The sequence below is a fragment of the Penicillium citrinum genome, assembly GCF_028827155.1.
Source record: "Penicillium citrinum strain IBT 23319 chromosome Unknown utg000004l:1.0-2404223.0:1.0-2405248.0, whole genome shotgun sequence".
In the NCBI taxonomy this organism is placed as follows: Eukaryota; Fungi; Ascomycota; class Eurotiomycetes; order Eurotiales; family Aspergillaceae; genus Penicillium; species Penicillium citrinum.
The window spans coordinates 427,623-449,690 of record NW_026622689.1 but is presented as its reverse complement, the minus strand read 5'-3'; the positions used below and the strand labels follow the sequence as shown (position 1 = coordinate 449,690).

The window sequence follows — 22,068 nt, the reverse complement described above, 5'->3', positions numbered from 1 at the left end:
GGGAGATGCAAATGTCAATTCCTCCAGTTTTTTTTTTCTTGCCTGCATCCGACACCGAACTGAGAGAGTGGTGGCTTCGAAAGTGGCGGGGGCTACGTCCGTGTCTTCCTTCCTTCGGTGTGGTTTCATCTACCCGCTTGCGTGAAAAACACAAGGCCACTTGACGGCAGTGGTGGTAGTGGCGATGGTGATGGAGGATGAATGGATATTGTCGCGGAGATCACACACGGTGGATGCAGTCATTCCGGTTCATAATTATCATCATGTCAAATAGATGTCTGTTTCACTTTCTGATCTCCAGAATAAACAAAGCAACACGCAGTTGTGGGATCCTCTTTCGCGGATTCTTCCATCATAGTGCCACTCCAGACCTACCTGCACCTACCTTCCGGTGTCTTCACGCCCTTCTAAACACCCAGTGGGCTCCCTTCCCGGCTCCATTCCTGCGCAGTATTGCTCACGTCATGGAAGATATATCCACTTCTGTACTAGCGACCAGAGTGTAAGTCTAGGTGAGATGGAAGAGTTTGGGAACTTCGCTCGATTTGAATCCAGTATCCAGTACAAGAAGTAGATATCTAGCCATTTGTTTGGCTATAGACCTCTTTAGAAAATGCAAGACAAGTCCCCTCTCAAGTCTGAAATGCTTTTGCCTCTAAGAGCTTCCACGATTCTCATGCTATAAGTAACCACTGCGACTCACTGAGGTGCAGTGGTTACGACTGGCAGTTAGTGCAGGAATTGTTCAATTCTATCTTTCATGGGATCCCTAGTGCAGATCAATAATGATTCTGATGTTGAAAATACCTTTTGAGCCTCATAACAGTTTTCCTAATGCGTCAGCGGTGGAAAACGATGTTGGCGATTCTAACAGTGATGCACATAATAATTGTCCATTCCATTTCTAATGAACATCTATCCGGATTCACAAAATTACCTGATTTTACATAGGTATACATGGGTAAATTTCGCATCATCTTGGCTTTATCGATCCTTTGTTACAGACCTAGGTAGGTTTGTTGTTGGTTGTGTGCGTTGATACACAGTCCCGGGGTGAATTCCGGTACCGGGATATATATAATGTCATGAAAGAAAAATATTCATGGTCGCTCAGCATTTTGATGTTAGCAAACATTCAAGTACAAATAGAACCCCATGTGCTCCTTTTTCTTCTGTCAACTTTATATATGTATATATATATATATATATATACATATCTCACTTTCCGTATAATTCTTGTTTTGTTGGACCATATAACTATGAGTTGAATGTGGGAAATGGACCGGGATCGATATCTACTTCATCCCGGTTCCGGGATGGCACTAATTAATATCTACCGGCGAAGTGCATTCACTCACTCACTTCTGCAAAATGTTTCACTTCTCTTTAAACCAAACAACCATCTTAATTTATTCTGACTGAGTCTTGACTGCTTCCTCGTTCCTCGTTGTTCTCATTCTTCAACATTAGAGTATTCGTGGCTCTCATCAAGATGACCACAGATGACTCCCCAGAACAACCTGCCGTTGCGGCCGAAGATCGCAAAGAGGCACAACTTGCGTCGGAACCAAATACCAGCCCTGAACAGCGCGACTACTCAGTTTTCACGGTGGGACAGAAGAGAGCTATTGTGGCTATTGGCTCATTTGCTTCATTTTTTTCGCCTTTATCGTCTAGCATTTATTTCCCTGCCCTACACACCATATCGGAGCAGTTGGGTGTCTCGATCTCGAAGGTCAATTTGACCGTGACAACTTATCTGGTATGGATTTTTAACATCAACTCTTCATTTCGCGTTGAGATGCTTACATCTCTTTTTCAGATTCTACAGGGAATCGCACCTATGCTTATCGCTGGCTTCTCTGATACTGCAGGCCGACGTCCTGCTTATATCATTTGCTTCACGATTTACATCGCTGCCAACATCGGACTTTCCTTACAGAATAGCTACGCAGCACTAATGGTCCTTCGCTGTTTACAATCTGCTGGAAGTAGTGGTACTGTCGCTCTGGCAAATGGTCTCGTGGGCGATATCATCACCTCCGCCGAACGAGGATCATATATTGCTTTCGCATCACTTGGCTCGATCCTGGGTCCTTCTTTGTCACCAATTATTGGCGGCCTGATAAGTCAGTTTCTGGATTGGCACTGGATATTCTGGTTTCTCCTCATATTATCCAGTGTCTACGCTCTTTTCCTTATCCTTTTTCTACCGGAGACGTGTCGGAAGGTTGTTGGGGATGGATCTATTCCTCCACCACTACCAAGTATCTCCGTGACTGATTACATTCGCCATCGCAAGCTGAAGAGCCGTGTCTCAGTCTCGGAAGAGGATATTGCTGAGGTGAGGAAGAATTATGCTTTTCGCTTCCCGTCTCCTCTGCCAACGCTGAAGGTTGCTGTTGATCTCGAGACCGGGGCTATTCTCCTCACAACGGGGCTCATGTACGCTGGCTTTTATGCTGTTATGACGGGTGCAACAACTACATTTCATGAATTGTATCACTATAATAACATCCAAACTGCGCTTATGTACATTCCCATCGGCATGGGTGGAATCGTATCTGCTTTCACGACCGGTCGTATCATGGACTGGAATTACCGTCGACACGCTCTCCGCGCTGGAATGCCCGTCCGTCGAAACAAACACCAGGACATGAGCCACTTTAACATCGAGAGAGTGAGACTGGAGGTCGGCATTCCAGTGTACTATTTGAGCAACATTTTCATGATCGCGTTCGGATGGGTGGTTGGAAGGAAGGTGAACCTTGCTGCTCCCATCATCTTGCTTTTCTTCTGTGGCTGGATGATCAATGCAACATCTCAAGTGTTGAATGCACTAATGGTTGATATCTGGCCTGGGAGCTCGGCCGCAGCTACTGCCGCCAACAATCTCTTACGCTGCGAGCTAGGTGCTGCCTCATCTGCAGCTATTGACCCCATGAGAATGGCTATGGGATGGGGATGGGCTTTTACTACACTGGCTTTGATTTCTGTTGCTGCGTCGCCTACGCTTTGGATCACGACTCGGCATGGGATTAAATGGAGACAAAAGCGAATTCAAAAGGAGGCAGCGAAAGAGAAGCAGAAGGAAGAAGAGAAAATACCCAATCGTATTTCCAATGAATAGCAAGGGCTTGCTATCCGCTAAGCATATAGGTAGAAACATAATCATCAGGAATACATGATTTATGAATAGATTCATGTTCCGCACCATCTTCCCCTTTGTCCAAGTCTTATCTCCATCCTAGTGCAGTAGACATTTCTACTGGCAAGTAGCAAGCTTTGCAGTTGGGAGACATGCAGGTACTCGGCCACGGTTCCAGTACGCCCACCCAGTATGACGGATCAAAGCAAGCATAAGAATGGTCAAGAACCCACGCGAGATATCTTGAATCCTCCTGGAAACCGAGTTTGAAAAAGTCCCTTTGGATCATAGAGCCGAGCCACATCTTTAAGAAACTTCACATTCGCTGAACCATAGCTTCCAAGAGGGTCTTGATGAGAGGCAGCGTAATTCATGTAAACCAAATCATTCGATGCGCCACACGACTGCGAGTATTTTTTTAACTTAGCAATCATTATGTTGAGGAGGCTTTGGGCAAAGGCACGGTCTTGTTGGTTTGTGTTCACTGTCACGCCGGCTGTCCAGAGTAGAGCATTTCTTTCCTTCAGGTCGGATTCGATCATATTGCCACCTTTCTGATTCGAGATCTGGCTGAACATACTCGGCATTGGTTGGAAGAAGAACTCTGTGACAAATTGATTTGCGTGCAGGCGTTTCTTTAGGTCTTGGACGAATTCTTCGTGCATTTCAACGGCCTTCTTTAGAACTCGCTTGTCATTTGCAAATGTCAAAGTAAAACCGGCCATCCTGTTGACATGTGATGAATTAGTCCGATGAATGACTGAAGGAAAAATTGTGGGAATACATGCCAGGTACCACCCTTGGATCTAGAGCCAGCTGCCGCATCTGCCATGCTGACACGCTCATATCTCGAAGGAGTCAGGTCTGGGATCTTATCGAGCTCCTTAAAGCCCGTGTCATTGATTTTACCTCCCGTGTTTACTTGGATAGTGCCGATGATCGTTTCATCGATTCCAGCTGTTGCATTATGCATGAGGAACACAACAAGTGCATCTTCCTGGTAATACTCATAGTTATCCGTGAATTTAACAAGGGCACTCGATATCCGTGAAGCTTCCGTGATATTTATTGTCCTTAGTCTGTAGGCAAGCTTTTCATTTGGTAAAGCCTCCATATCGTAGCGGGTGACAATACCAAAGTTGCTGCCACCTCCTTTCAAAGCGAGCCAAAGATCACGGTTTCTCTTCTCGTTAGCATTGATGATTGTTCCGTTCGTGAGAACAACTTCATAATTCTTGATATCATCGCAACCGAAGGCCTGGGTGCCCATGTAGAATGTCGAACCTCCGCCTAGAAGAAATCCCCCAACACCCACGTCCCCATCGCGGCCTCCCGCAACAAGAACATCATATTGCTCCAGTTTGGCATACACATCCATCCATTTCAACCCAGGGCCAATACTTGCCAGGTTTGTATCCTTGTCGTAGGTCACTTGGTTCAAGTGTACCAGATCGATGGTGACACCGTTGTCAATATTATTCGCTCCTACAATACTGTGACCACCTGCACGAATAGCAATATGCCAGTCACCAGCAGCTTCGGCGCCAAGTAAAGCGGTCATGGCCTTTGTTACCTCATTTGTATCTTGAGGCTGCAAAATGCAGAACGGGTGTTGTTGACTGTTCAGGGACCAGTAACTTTGAATACGTGCGTCGTAGCTAGGTTCTGTTGGGAGAAGTAGACGTTTTCTCAGACCTGCTTGAATTAGAGCGTCGCACTGGGAGTAGTTAGAAATGTCTAGGCAATTGTCCTTCCTGGGACATACTGGAAGAACGCCAGTGAGCTCGGTTGTAGAACTGAATGACATGGCGAATGTGTGACTAGTCATCAAAAGACCACCGGAAAGAACTTTACACAGCTTCATAATCCGTCGCTTCATTCAAGGTCAAATCGAACTTCTCTTTCCAAAATAAATTGAACCCTCAATCGAGGCATAGAATGCAATCAAGAGATACAATACCAGGCAAAGGAGGGGAGGTATGATTCAGGCTCAATGTTGGTTGAAGAATAGCTTTTACTTCTTACCGAGACCATTTGATGGTCTTTATACTTTTTTTTTCATATCCTCTTTACTTAAAGTATTGACTGTAGCCTTCTCTCGCAGTCATATTGATGTGTGAATTGAGATCATCCTTGGCGCAGCGTCATGCGGAAATGGCGCGCAATAATGCGCAAATGGATTGATAGTCTCCAATCTGCACGATGTCGACTCATACAGTTGGTGATACTGACACTACCGAGCCTTGGGCATCACGAGAACTGCTCGATATAAATTCAATTTCATATACCAGGCTCGATTGGGAGGGTTTTACAACGACCCTTGTGTGGGGTGGCCGGGTAACGAACGATGGTCATAGATCGGAACTCGTGAAAAATCACTACCATAGACACACGGCTCACTGAAAAGTTATTGAACCTTTAATAATTCGCTCAGTTCCGTGCGTGGTGAATTGATGTACCAAAGAGGTTCCAGTCGATAGTAGACACAAGCTTCAAAGTGTGTGAGAGGTGTTCTTTGGTTTTCTTGGAATTTCGAATGATGACAATGGTGGATGAGAAATGCCTCCCACCGGTATCCCACCGGCTCCCACGATCTAATATCCGGTGGGCGCTGGTGGGATACCGGTGGGAGGTCGCAAGGCTGTGGTACAAGATGAGGACAACATAAGATATAAATACCCTGGTTTCCCTCGACATCCATTCAAGAACATCATCACTGTGAAAACAATCACCGTTAACTTCCGTACTTCCGTACTTCCATCCTCAAATCCCCAACATGTCTCCTTCCATCCTGATTGCTGGTGCCACCGGCAACACTGGTCAAGCTCTCACTCAAACCTTGCCAAAACTACTAAAATTGAGCAAAACCCTTGCAAGTCACCGGATCATCGCCCTCACCCGCTCGCTGAACAACCCTGTGGCGCAAGAACTTGCGAAGGTGCCGGGTATCGAAGTAATCGAGAAAAGCTGGATTGAGATTACCGCCGACTGGCTCCGCGAGAATGAAGTTACTCGAGCCTTTATCGCGTCCCACAATGAACCTAGTCAATTCGCCGATGAGTCGACATTCCACCTCAATGCTCTCAACGCCGGCGTGAAGTACGTGGTTAGGATATCAACGACAGCCGCGGATGTTCGTCCTGATACTCCTGCCTACTACCCACGCCAACATTGGGCTATTGAGGCTCTTCTCGGTACACCCGAGTTCAGTGACTTGCAATGGACGTCTCTTCAGCCTAATCTTTTCACGGGATTTGCTCTCTCATCTGCGGCGGAGTTTATTAAAAGATTCCGCGAGACCGGAAAGCAGGATACACTTCGACTTTTGCTTTCGGAGAATGATCCTGTGGCATTAGTTGACCCGGGGGAGGTTGGTATTCTTGCAGCGCATCTCTTGGCTCAGGATGACATTTCCTCGCATAACAAGGCGAAGTATGTCGTGAATGGTCCAGAGGATATCACTGGGAAACAAATTGTCGACTTGATCGAGCAGCAGATCGGTGTTCCTGTGCAAGATGTCATCTATGAGGACTTCTCTTTCATTGATGCAATGTATGAGCATCAGTTTGCGGCAACCAAGCAGTCGAAAAACGTTATCTTCTCAATTAAGCGCTCGCCTGGAACTGCCTGGGTAGGAAAGTCGGTTTCTACGACAAGCAAAGAGATCTTCAATATTGCTGCTCCGAAAATAACACCCTCTGATACTTTGGAGGCAATGTTGGCTTAAAGGAAATGTGTATGGCCCCGAGGAAAGAGTGAATTATATTGTCAATTACCATTGTATTTGCTATCTGTTTGTTTCCGATGGATTGTTGAAAGTAGCGAGGCGATTTTGGGACTTGAGTATTGTTCGAAATGAGATTATTATGCAAGATAGACAGTCCTCAGGCTTAGTATTGGGAATATTATGATCTTTTGCCATCTAGAACGTTTGAAAGTGCAAGGACTCAGAATGTTCTGCAATAACCATGTAACCGGCCCTAAACAGTAACCCTTTTTGAAGTACCTACAGGGTAATCTAATCTTCCTTTCAATACTCCCTTGCGTTCCATAGTTGCTTTGTTACCCATAATGAGAGGCTTAATGAGCTTTCGTTGTATCTTGCCTTATTTCAAATGGCATATCGAGGCATGCCATATCAACTGGTGTGTCTGGATTGCACGCTTTTTGATTGGTTGATGGTCAATTAACGATCAATTTTGGGGGACATAGATCAGTTCATTTTAGGCAGGAGCTCCAAAGAATCCCCTGGGGCTATAAAATCGTCGTCAAACCCATTGAATTTGTAGTTTGTAACATTCCTTGTTGACATCCATCACACCCAAATTACAACAGCCTTTCTTCTCAGAACAATTACTATCTCCACTCATCAAGTTCTATCAAAATGCCTTCAAAAGTGACTTGGAAACCAGAGACAGACGCAAAGGTACTAATTTCCCTCCCCTCGACATTACCTTTCACTAATTCTTATCCTCTAGCTCTTCCATGGTATCCTAGCTCAGATACAAGATGCCAATTTGAAGTTGGACTACGATGCGCTGGCAAAATACATGGGCCCTGGTTTGAATACCTCCCTATCCTTTCATACGGTGATAATTAATAACATATCATTCTATCTAGAATACAGCGCCTGGCAAATTAAAGGCCGTATCGGTAGGATTCGAGGTCTTGCAAAGGCTGATGTTGGAGGTTCTCCTTCTGGTTCGGCCCGGGGGACTCCTGCTGCATCGCCTGAGAAACGCAAGCGTACCCCTGTGCCTCGGGCTCCTAGATCCAAGAAACCGAAGAAAGAACCGAAGGGGGTAAATGAAGTGAAGGGTAAGAAGAAAGGAAAGGCGGAGAAGGATCAGCTGGAAGAGGAGGTTACCGATGTGGAACAGAATTCTACTGATTTGAAGGATTTGGCGGATGTTCTTGAAGAATGTGGAGATAAGGATAAGGTTGAGGACAGTGCTATGAATGAGTCTGAGGAAGAGAAGGAGGTGATGGATGAGTTTGATGAGGACGCTTGAATCTGCGAGTTTCCATGGGACTAGATCTATCTCCTGATCTACATGACAATGTCTGCGAGCACTTTTTTTTTTCTGTTTGAAGAATGATGTGAAGTTTATTATTTCTGTCAATTTGATACTTTTGCACTCCTAATGAGGATACTTCCAACTTTTCTACGCCTGTGTACTGAAGCCTTTGACAGTAATTGTATCGAGTCACCCAGTCCACATCCCACATTCTAACCTATACTCGGCTTGTCACGGCCCTGGACACAGAGTCAATAGTAATTTCTACTTGGAGGGTATCTCGAAAGAATATATCTCAAATAACTCGCAATGAGCGAAAGAGCTTGATCCAATTGAATTATCCCCAAACCACTCCTCCTCTACATCGTAGCAAAAGGTAAAATATAATCCACCTTCCCTAACTCAACACCCTCCATCCTCAAAATCCCATACGCAGTCGTGACATGAAAAAAGATATTAGCCTGCATGATACTTGCATACGCAATACCCGACAAAAGAGGCCTATTCTCGCCCAACGGAACAGGTTTAATCTTATCCCCGTTTTCAACAACGATATCCTTATCCACGGAGTCCAGGGCTTGAAGCGTAGTGTTTATTCGGGTATGCATTTCTTCATACGTGTAGAGGACGTCTTGTGTTGTATCCACCTCCGGGATGGGTTGATCGGTTAATATTGCTAGGACATAGGATGTTTGGGTTGTTGCTGCGAAGATCTGGTAGCTGAAACATTTCATGTTTGGATGTAGACGTGATGAGGGGAGGATTGAGGCATTTGGTGAGGTTTCGGCTTTTTGGATTATGTTTTTGAGGGAGGTTAGGGCGCGTTTTGTTTGGAGGATGAAACTTTCGTAGATTGTGTATGACATGATTGTGATGGAGTTGAGCAAAGATTAAATGGGTTCGGTTTCTGCAGGAAGTGAAAGAGTATTCAGGGTGTTTTATGTACAGATTGGCTTTCACTGGAAATGGGGCAGTGCACGAATGTTTTGTTGAGGGATAAGCACTAGTCTGGCATATTCAAGTACTTTCCGGTTTGGGTGAACGAGGCCAAACTGGGCATATTCAGAGTCTCTTCATTTGATAATGGATGGGCATCGTTTCAAACTAGATGTAGAACGAGACGCAAATATTATAGAACCTCTGATGTCATTTTAGATTCTCCACAATATTTTAGGCTTGTTGGTTGTACGAGCTCTCCATGATAAAGGTGATGCCAAGACTGGGGTTTTGCTCAGCCTTGCGGTGGCAGTGCATACACTATGACCCTTCAGAAGCATAAGATAAATCGTTCTGCTGACGGGCTATTTTCACTCAAACATAACTGGAATATTTTCGATTACTTCCCTGCAATAATATCTCCTATACGCAGTACACCCAATTATAATCAGACACGGCTACCAATAATTAATTACACGTCTTCACACCTACACCATGTCCAATACTACCAATTCACAAAGTGATACATACTCTCTATCAAGCACTTTGACGAAAATACCATCTTCAAAAAGCGACACAACTACCCTAACCCCCGAATCCGAATCATCCTCCAAATCAAAGTCAGAGACCCTAATATTCTCCCGCCTGGCACCGCTACGCGTGAACATGCGAATAACCGCACAATACCACAAATCAGAATCTCTCTACTTCATAGATGTTGGAGGAATGTTCGGCGATAATACAACTATAACCATGCACTTAAAGGACAAAAACGGACCTATTCTCGGAAAATGTTCCTTTAATAAATTCCGTTCTTCGAAGATCGGGTTTACTATTACAACATTACGCGGAAGTCAAAGATTAATACAAATGAATCTCGTTTCGAACCATGGATATTACCAATTATTTATGGCTGATACACTCGACACGAGTCAAGGGAAGAATGGTGATTTTGCCGAGCAATCGATCCTCATTTGGCGACGGGCAGCAGGATTAGATCGGGATCCGCGGAGTGCGGATACGCTTAATTTGGAACTTTGTACACCCGATCCGTATAAAGTCCACGCAATATATACGGGTGCCTTGCCGGGAACGGGCCGAGGAGGTGTATTAGAGTTGAAAGATGAGATTGGGGATGATTTCAGGATTGTGATTTTATTGAGTCTTTCGGTTTTGGTGGAGAAGGCGAGACAGAAACGTGATCGTAGTGGTGATAATACGGCGAGGTTGATGGCTTTCGCTTAGTTTAGTTAAGCTCTGTACCTGTATGTATCTGTATGTATTGTCTTGGGTTGTTTTGTCTCGGTCTTGGTCTTGCATTGTCTCATGCCGTTACGTTTGGCCAGGTTCTGTATTTAAGATTTTAAAGATACCCTTTTCATAAGCTTATGCGTCCATGGCTCAATTGTATCCCATCAATTGGATACAGGCCCACTTCACTAATACGACGTAGTATACTTGAGTTAGGCATCCTTTTTCTGCCCTCTCGTCGCTTAAACTAGCACACCTTTAAACACGAGATGGGGTCGAGACTAGCCTTTTTGAGTCTCCGATTTGAGCTTCTTTTGTTTTAGTCAGGGACATTTTCGGGTTCCCCGTAGGGCGGATTCACGAGTATGTACACTTATACTCGTACTACTGTGCCTCCTTCTATTCTTCTTCATTGGTTATCCAGACAGAGTTATTGATAGAACCTCCTTTATCAGTAGAGCTTACAAGTCGGGTCCGGATTCAAATAATATATTTCATAAGGTATCTTAAGTCTCTAAAGATTATGATGGGTTCCCAATTTCAGTAAGATGCCTCCATTCAGAAACGTACTCCGCGTTCCACACAAACCCAAAATCACACTGTACTATGTATTGTAACGATAAATTCCAGGCACCAGCAAAAAAAAAAAACAGTAAAACCTAGAAGAATCTAGATCATACTATTCCTAAAAGGGAGAAGAAAACGAAAGAGAATGGCTATGTGTTTCAATCACTATGTATCACCACACTAGTCTATTTCAGGTAATACGTACGAAGTATACGAAAATGTCCACTTTTCTCCATCAAACAACTGCACTATAATCAACAAAATCTTCTATGAAAAGGAGAAGAAAATTTCAAAATGAAAATTATGATTCTTTGCTTTGTTGGGTATATAAGAGAAGTCGAATAAATGGATTTTTCTCGCCCTCTCTTTTCTTCACAAACAACATACCCACACCCCTCACCACATCACAGCCAGACGGGTACATTCAGACTCCAAGCAAAATGGTCTCAACAACAGGCTGGAAAGCCTATCAATATAACCCCTCAATGGCAGCAGCCGTAATATTCATCATTCTCTTCGGTGTAACGACAAGCATTCACACATGGAAAATGTTCAGTAGAAGGACTTGGTTCTTCATTCCTCTTGTTATAGGCGGATACTGTATGCCCTCTCCCCTGTATCCCCTGCTTCCCTTCCCAAAGCCCGGCGACGAAATGGTAACAAGACTGATGAATGATGATTCAAGTTGAAACAATCGGATACGTTGGACGCGCAATATCCGCAAATCAAAGTCCAGATTGGACGAAGGGTCCTTATATTATTCAAAGTACCCTCCTCCTTATTGCTCCGGCTTTATTTGCCGCAAGTATTTATATGGAATTGGGTCGAGTTATTGTTCTCGTTCGTGCTGAGCGATTCGCTATTATTCGGGTGAATTGGATGACGAAGATTTTTGTTGGTGGTGATGTTTTGAGCTTTCTCATGCAGGCTTCCGGTACCTCCCCTCCCTCTCACCTCGTAAACCATTCGAAACAAAGCAACTTCGCAATTCTGTATGGTTGGGCGTTCTGAATTTCGCTAACTGATGATGTAGGAGCTGGTCTCATGGTTACAGCCGCGAGTGGTGCATCTGGATCCGCAGACTCGGCGAAAACAGGGAATAACGTTATCATAGGCGGATTGTTTGTGCAGATTATTTTCTTTGGGTTTTTCCTTGTCAGCGCTGTTGTTTTTCAACGGAGGTTTTCGAGGGTGCAGAGTGGTCGTGCGGATTTTCAACATTTCGATTGGCGGAAACATATGTTTGCGTTGCACACGTCCAGCGTGTTGATTCTGATTCGATCTGTTGTGAGGGTTGTTGAATATGTTCAAGGGGATGATGGGTTCGTGATGAGGAACGAGGTGTTTATATATTGTTTTGATGGGTTGTTGATGTGGGTTATGATGGTTATTTTTGTTGTTGTTCACCCTGGTGAGATTAAAGCCCTGTTGAAACAAGAGAGGATGATGGGGAGAGGGTTTGGTGTCGATGGGGAACCTTTGGTGTAGGTCTTTTCCTGGATGTGTGGAGGAGCAGCGTGAACAATGATAGTTTACACCAGTGAAACTGGTGCAGTACTTTGTTACGAAGTGCCCTCCCTTTCGTAGAATACTCATGCAACCAATTGTTCAATATAATTGACTCCTAAGATAGCGCGCATCGCCCAATCTATCAGTGGTCTCCACTGATCATCCAAAATTGCCCAGACGGCCTTCGCAACTCGCGCGCACCATTCGCCGAAACACCACTGATGCCGCAATGCCTTCAAGAGAACTCCATAATGCGCCAGCATAACCAAAGCCATGGGTTCACGCTCGCGCAATAATTCCATGAATCGCGCAGGTAATTTGATTGCCCAGCGACCTGCTATCACGCTCGATGTCATACCGCCGTATTCCCAGCTCAGCATCTCAGCGATATTGTCGATGGTCGCGGTGTATATCTCGGTTTCGTGTGCTTCGTTGCGTGCGCCGCAGACCTCGTTTGCTTCGTAGAGTTGATTCATTGTTGCGGCAGCATCTTCAGGTAATGGTGCGCTGATTGGTTCTACCTGGAGAATTGGCGCGAAACTACTTTGACTCAGGAATTCCGCCGGCGAGCGAATAACTTGTTGGATTCCGCGAGTCAAGACGAGAACTTGATATAAATCGTCAACTGAGGTCCAGGGATCTTGGACATCGGGTGTTTGGGGGAAACCAAATGTGTAGACGACGACGATACTGGCGAATGCGAACATGGCTTTAGCATTTGATTCATTGATGTCGCCGAGAATTTCTCTGAATAAAGCCAATGCTTGATTTTGGTGAGCCACGGCGCGATTTAGATATGCGGCTCGTTTAGACGGGTCTGTATCAGTTCGAGCCAGATGTAATGAAGAAACGGCGAGAATTCCATGCATTAGGAATGGATGGGAGAGTGCTTCTTCGGGGACAGTGTTGCGCCAGACTATATCCGTCTGATCACTTCGTGATAGAGTGTAAAAAGTCGTGTTACACCATTGCATCATCAACTCGAGATCATGCATATTCAAGACTGGGACTGTCGAGGTGGAATCGCCAAGACGATTGAGTAGACCTAGAGTATCCGTGCTCGGACTACCTGTAGATACCGAGGGAGACCCGATACCAGTGGTACTCACACTCACACCGAGATCTCTGAGGATTTCGTGCTCGGTTGAGGCTCGTGGTCGCTCTTCATTTGCCCAGAGAAGTGAAGTGGATGAGCCATATTCACACTCGGCATGTCGTTTAGCACAGTTGGAGCAGACTGGTCGAGCTTCGTCGCACTGCGTCTGTTAGCCAAGCTTGATGAGATGGCATAGCAGCAATGCAGCAATTCCGAAGATATGCAGATTTGAAGATTTGCAGAGATAGAATACCTTTACCCGTCGCCGCTTACATTCCAAGCAGCCATGGCGAGATTTACGGTGCGGTCGTCTCAGGGCCATTGTCAAGGAGTCGCCATGATCAAAGAACAAGAGTGGGTGAGGGTGTGAAGTGGGCGAACAGTATAAAACAGACAACAATTGGACGTTCTGTATGTAATAAAAAAAAAAAAAATATTTCAGTAAAAAAAAGGAATTTAGAAAATAAAATAAAATACAAAGAAATAAAAAAGAAAAAAAGGAAAAACCCGACTGGGCCAGGCAACAGAATTCGCTGGGCAAACTACACGCTGACTAAGGACCCTGTCGATCAAACAAGCACAGAAAAAGGCTTGGCCCTCCACGACTTCTGAAACATGTCTTACTCGTTTAGACCGAGTGGAACAACAATTAAGATGAAGGGTTTGCTGTAACTCTGTACACTTTACTTACAGCTTGCGTGAAGTAGGACTAGGATTGCACTGCCTCACTGAAGAGAGACTAGTGTAGAGCTTAGCCGGGATGATTGGATGGCTCATCTGATGGTCGTATCACGCAAGACTAGCGTGGACTAGTGAGCATACAAGTATAGTGGATGATCGTTAGTGTACTATACAGTAGTACTAACTAGTACACAAAAAACAGGATAGAAGTAATATTTAAGTGGAAATAATTGAGTCCGCGGATCCCGATAAGCTGAATCGCTAAATTGCTGAAATATGAAACATGACAACCCAATCTTAACTCTAAGCTTATATCCATGTGGCAGTCCCTGCGTAATACAGAATTCACTCTGTATACACTTGATGCAGATGAAGATGCAGTAGTATGCTGGCTTAAGCAGAAACTGCCGCAGCACTCGCACTCGCACTACTGCCAGCTGCAGCCGCACTAGCATCTTGTGTTCGCTTCCTCTTCTCAACCAATGTAATACAAGTCATCACGACGAGTAAATGGAATCGTTCATCCGCGGGTGTATTAATCGTGAGCACGTGATCACTACTCTTAAACCCGCAATGACTATCAAAGACTGCAACGATCGCCCCCGTCCGATCATGCACCATTTCCAGACTACCCCCACGACGGAGTGATTTCTTATGGGTGGAATGCCAGGTAAATGACTCGGGTCGGCCATTGAAGTGGGTGGTGAATCTGTATCGAGAGGAGCGCCATCCGTCACGGTGGAGAGAGTCCCACCGCACGGATCTGTGCCCGAGTTGAGGCTCGCTGAGGCCGATCTCGATGTCCGAGGAGAAATGTTTGTAGCGGGAGAGGGCGAGGATGGGGCCTTCTTTGGTGTTGGCGTGGAAGGTTAGGTCTGCTTTTCCCGGTTTCAGTTGAGAGTTTTCGACGAAGAGTGATTGGGGGCCGGTGACTTCATAGTTTCGTTTCCAGAATGTTGTGGTGATTTGGTAATGTGGTGGTAGAGACATGTTGTGCATTGTTCAAGTGTATTTCTATCCTGGTGTAGAATCTGAATGAGGATTCTGATGATACACCGGGCAATAGATCCTTTAAATAATCCTTCGTTTACTTGAATATCTGACGTCCATCTAAAATAATCTCACGAACAAGGCTGAGCATGTCATAAATGTATACAGGAATGCCCAATGAAACAGCCCCACGAGATCATTCACGCTAAACTAAATCGGTATTCATGCGCCGCTGCACAGCACTGCAATCTCATCATCGTCATTGATTAGGACTGAATTGAATTGCTCTGTGAGTTATCTGGTTTAGTTGGCGATGCAGTGCAGGTGGCGCATTATACATTGTTTGTAGATCATGTCGAAAGAGAATGTATACAGCGCCGGAGGTCGCAGAATTGTAAAGTGTGGCTGTACTACAAGTAGTTCGAGTAGATGTTATTAGTAGCATCACTGCAGGAGAATACATTCTATTCATATTATTCATATTAGATGCAGTATTTGGAGATTTTCAATCAAAAATGTATGGATTTAATGATTGAAGTTCTATACTAAGGGACTTCAATTGCCCATGATAATAGTACTAATCTACTAACACTATATGGTATACTACCATTACCACTACAATGCACCTGTAGAGGCATACACCTCACAGCTGTACTCACTCATCCAATTTTGGATTTCCCCTCTTCTCTTTTATTATTTCTCTACTGTTCGAGTCGAATTGACATCTTTATATACTACTGTACAGGGTATACACGTGACTGGTCACATGACCTGGCGCGTCAAAACGCAGCAAACATCCGTCAGTTGAATATCCTCAGCTCGACGAAAGTTGAGAGCTCCAACGGTGGGCTTCGCGTGACGTGTTTACTCTATTTTTTATCTTTGCATCTTCCTTTTCATCTGAGATCTCTTTGCATATCTCTCTACACCCCTTCTTCGCCAATTCTTCACGCATTGCTGCTTTGCAGCGTTGCGGCCCAAGATTTACTCCATTGATTCTTTGTTTTCTTCACAATGACCTTCCAAGTCCCTTACGACTCGAGTCCACCACCATCCACCCCGGATAAGAGCAAGACTCATAGCTTTTTCAGTCACGTCTCGACGACTCCTGCGGGCTTACCTCCCTCCGACGCCAACTCTTTTACTCCCCAAGGAAATCCGACCTCGACCATCTTCAACACCTCTCAACTCGAGTCGCATTCCAAACAAAATGATTTCGGCGCCACGAACCACTCGCTTTTCACCAAATCCGGTGGCTTCAATACGAATGACAGTATCTTTGGCTCCTCGCTCGGTTCCTCTTTCGGCATGCCCAAAACAAAAGCCCCGTCATTCGGAACCAAGCAGACTCGTTTCAGTACTGCGACAAATGGCGGTGTCCACAATCGACCCAGCTTCGCCTCCCAGTCAATGAACTTCGGCGAGTCCAAAGGTTTCGCGTCGTCAAAGATGAGCGAATATCACGAAGAGTACGACGACGAGGAAATGGAGCCCGAGGAACAAGAAGAAGAAGAGCCATTCGGAGAGGAATATGAGGATGAAGATGCAGAAGGCGATATGGACATGAGCACCAATCAATCCTTGAATCGTCTCAGCTCCCTCGATGAGGATTCTGGAAACCCTCTACCATCCCAATTCACAGCCTTCAACGAGCCGCGCAAACCTATCTACACAAACCCTACCGACGCGAAGCGACCGAAACTAGACGAACGATGGGCCAACCGGTCACCCTTACGCAAGACAAGACTTTCCCCGAAAAAGGCCTCCGCAATGCCGTCCATTCTACATAACCTGGCCTCCCGATTGCGACCCGCTGCAGTCGACGAGCCCTCTGACATGATTATCAGCACGGAGGATTCGCTCGGCCGATTGTATGATGAACTCCGCGACGCTGAGTACCGACATATTGACCTTGATGCTGTCCTGGCATATGTCGCGAATCGATTGGTTACCACTTGGGATACTTGCGCCGACCGTAGCGGAATCAAACGACCCTACGGTGCCGGGTCGAGTATCGGTCCAGGTGAACAGGCGCCGAACTTGGTAAAGGCTAGCTTTATTGCTTCTCTTCTCCTTCAAATCCACCATCCATCTCGTGCTTCTGCGCCAATCGCCTCGGCGTCAAATCCGTCTGCCAATAGCATGGTTAAGGCTCTCCAGCGTGCTAGTGTCGCTACACCGGTACCTCAGATTCTGCTGGATTGGCTTAACGGGAACCATGCTTCCCAGGATAATGATCTCCAAACGCTACGCTACGTCGAGCCCAACCCGGTCGCATCCTCGAGCTTTTGGGATATCATCAACGCGGCTATCCTACGGGGTCGATTCTCAGAAGCAGCGGAAATACTTCGCTCCGCCGATTTCAACTTTGCGCGGTCGGCATTGGAAGACGGTTTGCCCCAACCTGGCTATCGCGGCGTACAATTGCAAAATATCCAACGTTGCGTGAACAAAGCACTTCAAATCCTGGACTCTTGTCCGGGATTCCAAGATGATGATTGGGATATCACTGGCTCGGACTGGACTCAATACCGCAAGCGCGTTCTAGCAGCCGTCGAAGACCTTGAAGAATTTGCCGAGGGTGACGAACGAGAAGCTCCTGCTGTCCCCCAAGGAAATGGTTTCCAGGCTGTTAATTTCGGCATGGGGAACATGGGTCAGAAGCCAGTTAGCTTTGCGCAGTCGGCGCGCATGGCCGAGAGTCGTGTGCCTTGGACTATCTATCAGAATCTCCGCTCGCTCTACAGAATCGTCCTTGGAGATACTGCCACTATCAAAGATTACTCGCAGGACTGGGTGGAAGCTACCATTGGTCTGACTGTCTGGTGGGATGGCGAGGACGATGATACCACCGCTGGTATGGATTTCGGCGCCAGTACCAATAGTCTTGACTTCCAGCACTCACGCGGCTCGCGAATTCAATTGCGAGCTGTGGATCGGAACATGCGTGATGCATATCTTCGTCGGTTGGACTTGGCCTTTAGTAGTGCAACCAGCGAACCATCCGACAATGCAGGATTCCGCATCAATTCTATGAACACTCTGGAGGTTGGATTGGCTTCTGTTTTCGAAGGAAATGTCGAAGGTGTGCTTGAGCTATTACAATCCTGGTCGCAATGTGTGGCTTCTGCTGTTACCGAGGTCGCTAGTCTCGGGGGATGGTTGGAGACTGGAAGTAAGAAGATGCCGGGTCTCAGCGAGAATGACCTGATGGTTCTCTCTTATGGACAGGCTGGTCCGACATCCCGTGGACTGAACAGAGATGAAGTTCTTCAAAGCTATGCCTTTGGTCTGTATGAACGTGGTTCTATTGAGAATGAGAGCGGGACTCGCGAAGGGTGGGAGATGGCTCTGGAGGTACTCAGTAGGTTCCAGAATGCGGATGCTATGAAGAAGGCTGTTTCGGAGATTGTGGATCAACTTCCACTGGAAAATACCACGCAGTTGGATAGACTTGTGGTGTTGTGCTCTGATTTGGGCTTAGAAGATCAAGGCCGTAAGGTCTCGGAGGTGAGTAGCATTTCACGAGATCCGCGCAGTTGAGGGACGAGAAATGAGTTGATACTAATGGAGTTGACAGCGATATGGTGATATGACTACGGAGAAATCCGAAGATTTCGGCCTCGCACTTGTCTGCTACGCTCGCGCTCAAAATCGACGAAAGGTCAAATCCGTCGTCGACCTGCTGATCTCATACAGTCTAGTCCAATCGCGTGCTTACCCAGCCACAGCCGATCTAGACCCAGAACTACTTTCCATGATCAAGGATCCTAAGGCGTGCCTTTCTTCCATTGCCTCGGTTGACGAAGAGGCTGCTCGCATCCTACAGTTCTATCTTAGCGGTTACGCCACACTGCGCCGCTTTTACGAGATTCGCGATGAGGCATTATCTCTGGGAGAAGGCGAGCGCCCGCGTTTTAAGCCACTTGCTAGACGTCGTGCGGCGGCCAAGGCTTTGACTGCGGTCATCAGTAGTGCTGCTGACAATATTTATGGAGGATTATATGATCCCAGTCGAGATTCTGCGGTTCAAGTTGATGGATTACTTGCGTTATTGGGCGAGGCTTTGGTTTTTGTTAATCGTGAGTTCAACAAGTCAAGTCACTGCAGTCAAAAAGCTGCTGCAGGATAAATTAGCACGATACTAATATTGAAATACAGAACCATCACCAGTTCTGACTGTCCAAGAACAATTCACCATCCTATCCGCAATCGAAGATCTAGAAACAATCACCCCGCGCGTCTTCGCTCAATGCGAAGAATGTTTCAGATCAACACTCCTATCAAACACAAATCCATCCCCCCCGCGATGTTCTAAAGAAATCCGTCTCAAATCTATCTGCCTCGACATTCTCCCTTCTCGGTTCATCAGATCTTCTCTCCGGTGTTTCTGCATCTGGCTCTGGCTCTGGTTCTAGACATGTCTCGCGACCGGGTGAAGAGCGCGGATGGGATTGGAGGGTTGGATTGTCGGATGATACGTCAGGTAAAGATATCCTTGCTTTATTACGTGTTGGTCTTGCGAAGGGTCTTTGTTTTGGCGCTTTGGGACGGACTTAGGTTGTTGCATTTCTTGTATTTTTTACAAAATGGAATGGCGTTTGTGGGCATAGAGTGGTTTGTTGGTGTAGTGATAATGGAATTTTTTGCTGAGGTTCTATCTAATCTCGGTGATACTGGTGTGAATGAGGACCACTAGTAGTGGGATGAAATAAAGTAGGGTGGTTATGAGCAGCGTGGCATGTCTTTCACATAATTTGAAGCCATGATGCAGAATATCAGGATATCACCAGTCTGTACTCCGTGCAAATATCCAATCAGACCCAGGTATAAACCATCTGACAATTAATCCAAGAATCATAATCATAACCAGAATAGCTCTCCTTATGGAGTAATCTATGCCAGTATCACTTGAAAATAATCTGCCCATACAAGCTGAACCATGCATACTAACCACTAGTTAACGACTAACGACTAACTAATCACTAACCACTGGTAGCATCGTACATACATCGTAAGGAGTCATTCGTTTCAGCCCTATGGAATGACTAAACCGAAATAGTAACAGGAAGTACAGAATAATGTCGATCTAGATCCGTTTATTGCCATGATTAACTGGGTTTTTCATTGCTTTTGGTTGGTGTCGTCAGCAGCTGAATTTGGATGCCTGATTCGGGTCCACTCGAGGGTATTATGTATGAGATGGAATGAGGTTTGAAAGTGCAGTTAGATGGAGGATGTAAGGAGGGAAAAAGAGAAATGACCAGGAAAATGGTACATTAAATTGTTGAATTTTTATGTAGATTAGAGTGGATGGGTCATGTTAGGTAGGGAGAACTTGACGGTATCAAAGTGGTTTGTATAGAACCAGTTGTCGCATCAATCTATTATTATTTATTGTGAGTCTAGCAAGACAGCAAATTGGAATCATGCTAAGGATTTCCTTGATTGTTATCTCTGTAGTATACTCTACTCTACTCAAATAATGTAGATATCCATCGCTAATTGAATCTTCTAGTAAATATCCCTAGCTACAGTACAGTAGTAAACCGCAACCAAACGTGAACCACATCATGAACTCTACAACTCCACAAACAGTGGATTGTCTAAACCCCCCGAAATGCCGATCTGCACTACTGAGTGCCGTGCACTGCGTTGCGCACTGCATACTGCACACTGCACGCTGCAGTACGAAGTTAGACATTTCCCACCGACACTTCCCCCGCAAACCACCCATCCAACCCTAACAACTCACCACAGTTCAACCGGTGTACAACAAAGCTGGAACCAACACTACTAGTTTCATCTCAGTGTCAGTTGTTAGTTACCAAGGCTATGAGTACAACGCGATGACCAAATGAGGCGCAGTACAATACGCCCGAGGTTTCCCAGGCAGAAATGCGGAATGGACCAGTCGGGGATGAGAAAGTGGTTTAGCGTACTCCACTTGACAAGCACAAAGCAGGGCAGAGAGCGGGCACAAGGCAGATAGATACTCTGGAGGAAGTTTTGAGGAGAGCCGAGCCACGATCCACTGGTTCTTTTTCAGCCTCGTTTTGAGTCTCACCGACTTCTTCAGGTTAAATTTGTGGCTGTTGGTGAGGTTTTGATGCTGGGTTCACCGTTTCTTGGATTTAGTACACATAGTAAGTGTAATCATGACTATGGATAGGAATAGATGTTTGGAATTAGAGATTCAAGTGTGGCGAGTGCTGGTGGGGTGTGCAATATTACTACATCTGTATCTTAGTGTAGTGTAGTGTAGTGTAGTAATGTAGTGGTTGATCGGGTCATACTCCGTATTGGTCTCCATGACGCAGTATACTATTCTCGGCTTGAATTTATAGTATACAGTGCGAAAACAATATCTAGAGTATGCAGATTATAGCAACACATTCTACTTTCGGTAATTCGTTGTTTTTGTTTTCGTTTTGCTAATTGACACTCTCCATCTATGGAATCCTCTTCGCTATACCGATGCTAGCTTGACTTTCTCTACAAGTTCATCACATCTACACAACACTGTCGAACAAAAATAACTACTCTATCACCAACACTTAGATGGTAGATACCAAGTAATGCCCCTCTATTCCCCTCCCTCTCTTCGAATACTTTTAATAGCTTGACCAAGTGGATCAGTCACGGAGTACAGGGCAAGAATCCACTCATCTAACTGGTTCCCGAGACACCCTCCAAGCTAAGCTCTTCCAACATCTTCAGCTGTTCGTATCCACCCATTGGCGCGTGCGTCGGTCTTTTCCGTGCCCTTTTTTCTCCTCTTTGCCTGGGGCTACCCATAGGGCTGGCCGTTGGATGGCCTTGCATTGCTTCACGGGCCAGGGCGATGGTTCCACTATGAGCCAAGTGTGATC

General features: G+C 45.7%; 10 protein-coding genes across 10 annotated transcripts; 6 read left to right on the top strand and 4 right to left on the bottom strand.

The window, feature by feature from the left end:
* Positions 1 to 1,492: 1,492 nt before the first annotated feature.
* Positions 1,493 to 3,130, top strand: N7469_005129 (uncharacterized protein; the record flags this gene model as incomplete). The annotated part of the gene is made up of 1 exon (XM_056644049.1): positions 1,493 to 3,130. One exon carries the CDS (start codon positions 1,493 to 1,495, stop codon positions 3,128 to 3,130), a length of 1,638 nt encoding a protein of 545 aa, XP_056500863.1.
* A 239-nt stretch (positions 3,131 to 3,369) lies between these two features.
* N7469_005128 (FAD-binding oxidoreductase) lies at positions 3,370 to 4,955 on the bottom strand (the record flags this gene model as incomplete). The annotated part of the gene is made up of 2 exons (XM_056644048.1): positions 3,370 to 3,908; positions 3,944 to 4,955. 2 exons carry the CDS (start codon positions 4,953 to 4,955, stop codon positions 3,370 to 3,372), a joined length of 1,551 nt encoding a protein of 516 aa, XP_056500862.1.
* Positions 4,956 to 5,924: 969 nt separating this feature from the next.
* N7469_005127 (NmrA-like family protein) lies at positions 5,925 to 6,875 on the top strand (the record flags this gene model as incomplete). The annotated part of the gene is made up of 1 exon (XM_056644047.1): positions 5,925 to 6,875. One exon carries the CDS (start codon positions 5,925 to 5,927, stop codon positions 6,873 to 6,875), a length of 951 nt encoding a protein of 316 aa, XP_056500861.1.
* Positions 6,876 to 7,532: 657 nt separating this feature from the next.
* On the top strand, positions 7,533 to 8,160 carry N7469_005126 (uncharacterized protein; the record flags this gene model as incomplete). The annotated part of the gene is made up of 2 exons (XM_056644046.1): positions 7,533 to 7,574; positions 7,627 to 8,160. The coding sequence occupies 2 exons, from the start codon at positions 7,533 to 7,535 to the stop codon at positions 8,158 to 8,160; spliced, it is 576 nt and encodes a 191-aa protein (XP_056500860.1).
* Positions 8,161 to 8,525: 365 nt separating this feature from the next.
* N7469_005125 (DUF1993 domain-containing protein) lies at positions 8,526 to 9,032 on the bottom strand (the record flags this gene model as incomplete). Its single annotated transcript, XM_056644045.1, has 1 exon — positions 8,526 to 9,032. One exon carries the CDS (start codon positions 9,030 to 9,032, stop codon positions 8,526 to 8,528), a length of 507 nt encoding a protein of 168 aa, XP_056500859.1.
* A 979-nt stretch (positions 9,033 to 10,011) lies between these two features.
* N7469_005124 (uncharacterized protein) lies at positions 10,012 to 10,347 on the top strand (the record flags this gene model as incomplete). The annotated part of the gene is made up of 1 exon (XM_056644044.1): positions 10,012 to 10,347. The coding sequence occupies one exon, from the start codon at positions 10,012 to 10,014 to the stop codon at positions 10,345 to 10,347; it is 336 nt and encodes a 111-aa protein (XP_056500858.1).
* A 1,013-nt stretch (positions 10,348 to 11,360) lies between these two features.
* Positions 11,361 to 12,402, top strand: N7469_005123 (RTA1 domain-containing protein; the record flags this gene model as incomplete). Its single annotated transcript, XM_056644043.1, has 3 exons — positions 11,361 to 11,520; positions 11,606 to 11,854; positions 11,954 to 12,402. Coding segments are annotated over 3 exons (858 nt in total), but the record flags the coding sequence as incomplete, so codon positions are not given.
* A 110-nt stretch (positions 12,403 to 12,512) lies between these two features.
* On the bottom strand, positions 12,513 to 13,847 carry N7469_005122 (Zn(II)2Cys6 transcription factor domain-containing protein; the record flags this gene model as incomplete). The annotated part of the gene is made up of 2 exons (XM_056644042.1): positions 12,513 to 13,685; positions 13,779 to 13,847. 2 exons carry the CDS (start codon positions 13,845 to 13,847, stop codon positions 12,513 to 12,515), a joined length of 1,242 nt encoding a protein of 413 aa, XP_056500856.1.
* A 752-nt stretch (positions 13,848 to 14,599) lies between these two features.
* N7469_005121 (uncharacterized protein) lies at positions 14,600 to 15,196 on the bottom strand (the record flags this gene model as incomplete). Its single annotated transcript, XM_056644041.1, has 1 exon — positions 14,600 to 15,196. One exon carries the CDS (start codon positions 15,194 to 15,196, stop codon positions 14,600 to 14,602), a length of 597 nt encoding a protein of 198 aa, XP_056500855.1.
* Positions 15,197 to 16,210: 1,014 nt separating this feature from the next.
* N7469_005120 (putative nuclear pore complex subunit Nup85) lies at positions 16,211 to 19,756 on the top strand (the record flags this gene model as incomplete). The annotated part of the gene is made up of 4 exons (XM_056644040.1): positions 16,211 to 18,706; positions 18,777 to 19,278; positions 19,358 to 19,559; positions 19,615 to 19,756. 4 exons carry the CDS (start codon positions 16,211 to 16,213, stop codon positions 19,754 to 19,756), a joined length of 3,342 nt encoding a protein of 1,113 aa, XP_056500854.1.
* Between the last annotated feature and the right edge of the window lie 2,312 nt (positions 19,757 to 22,068).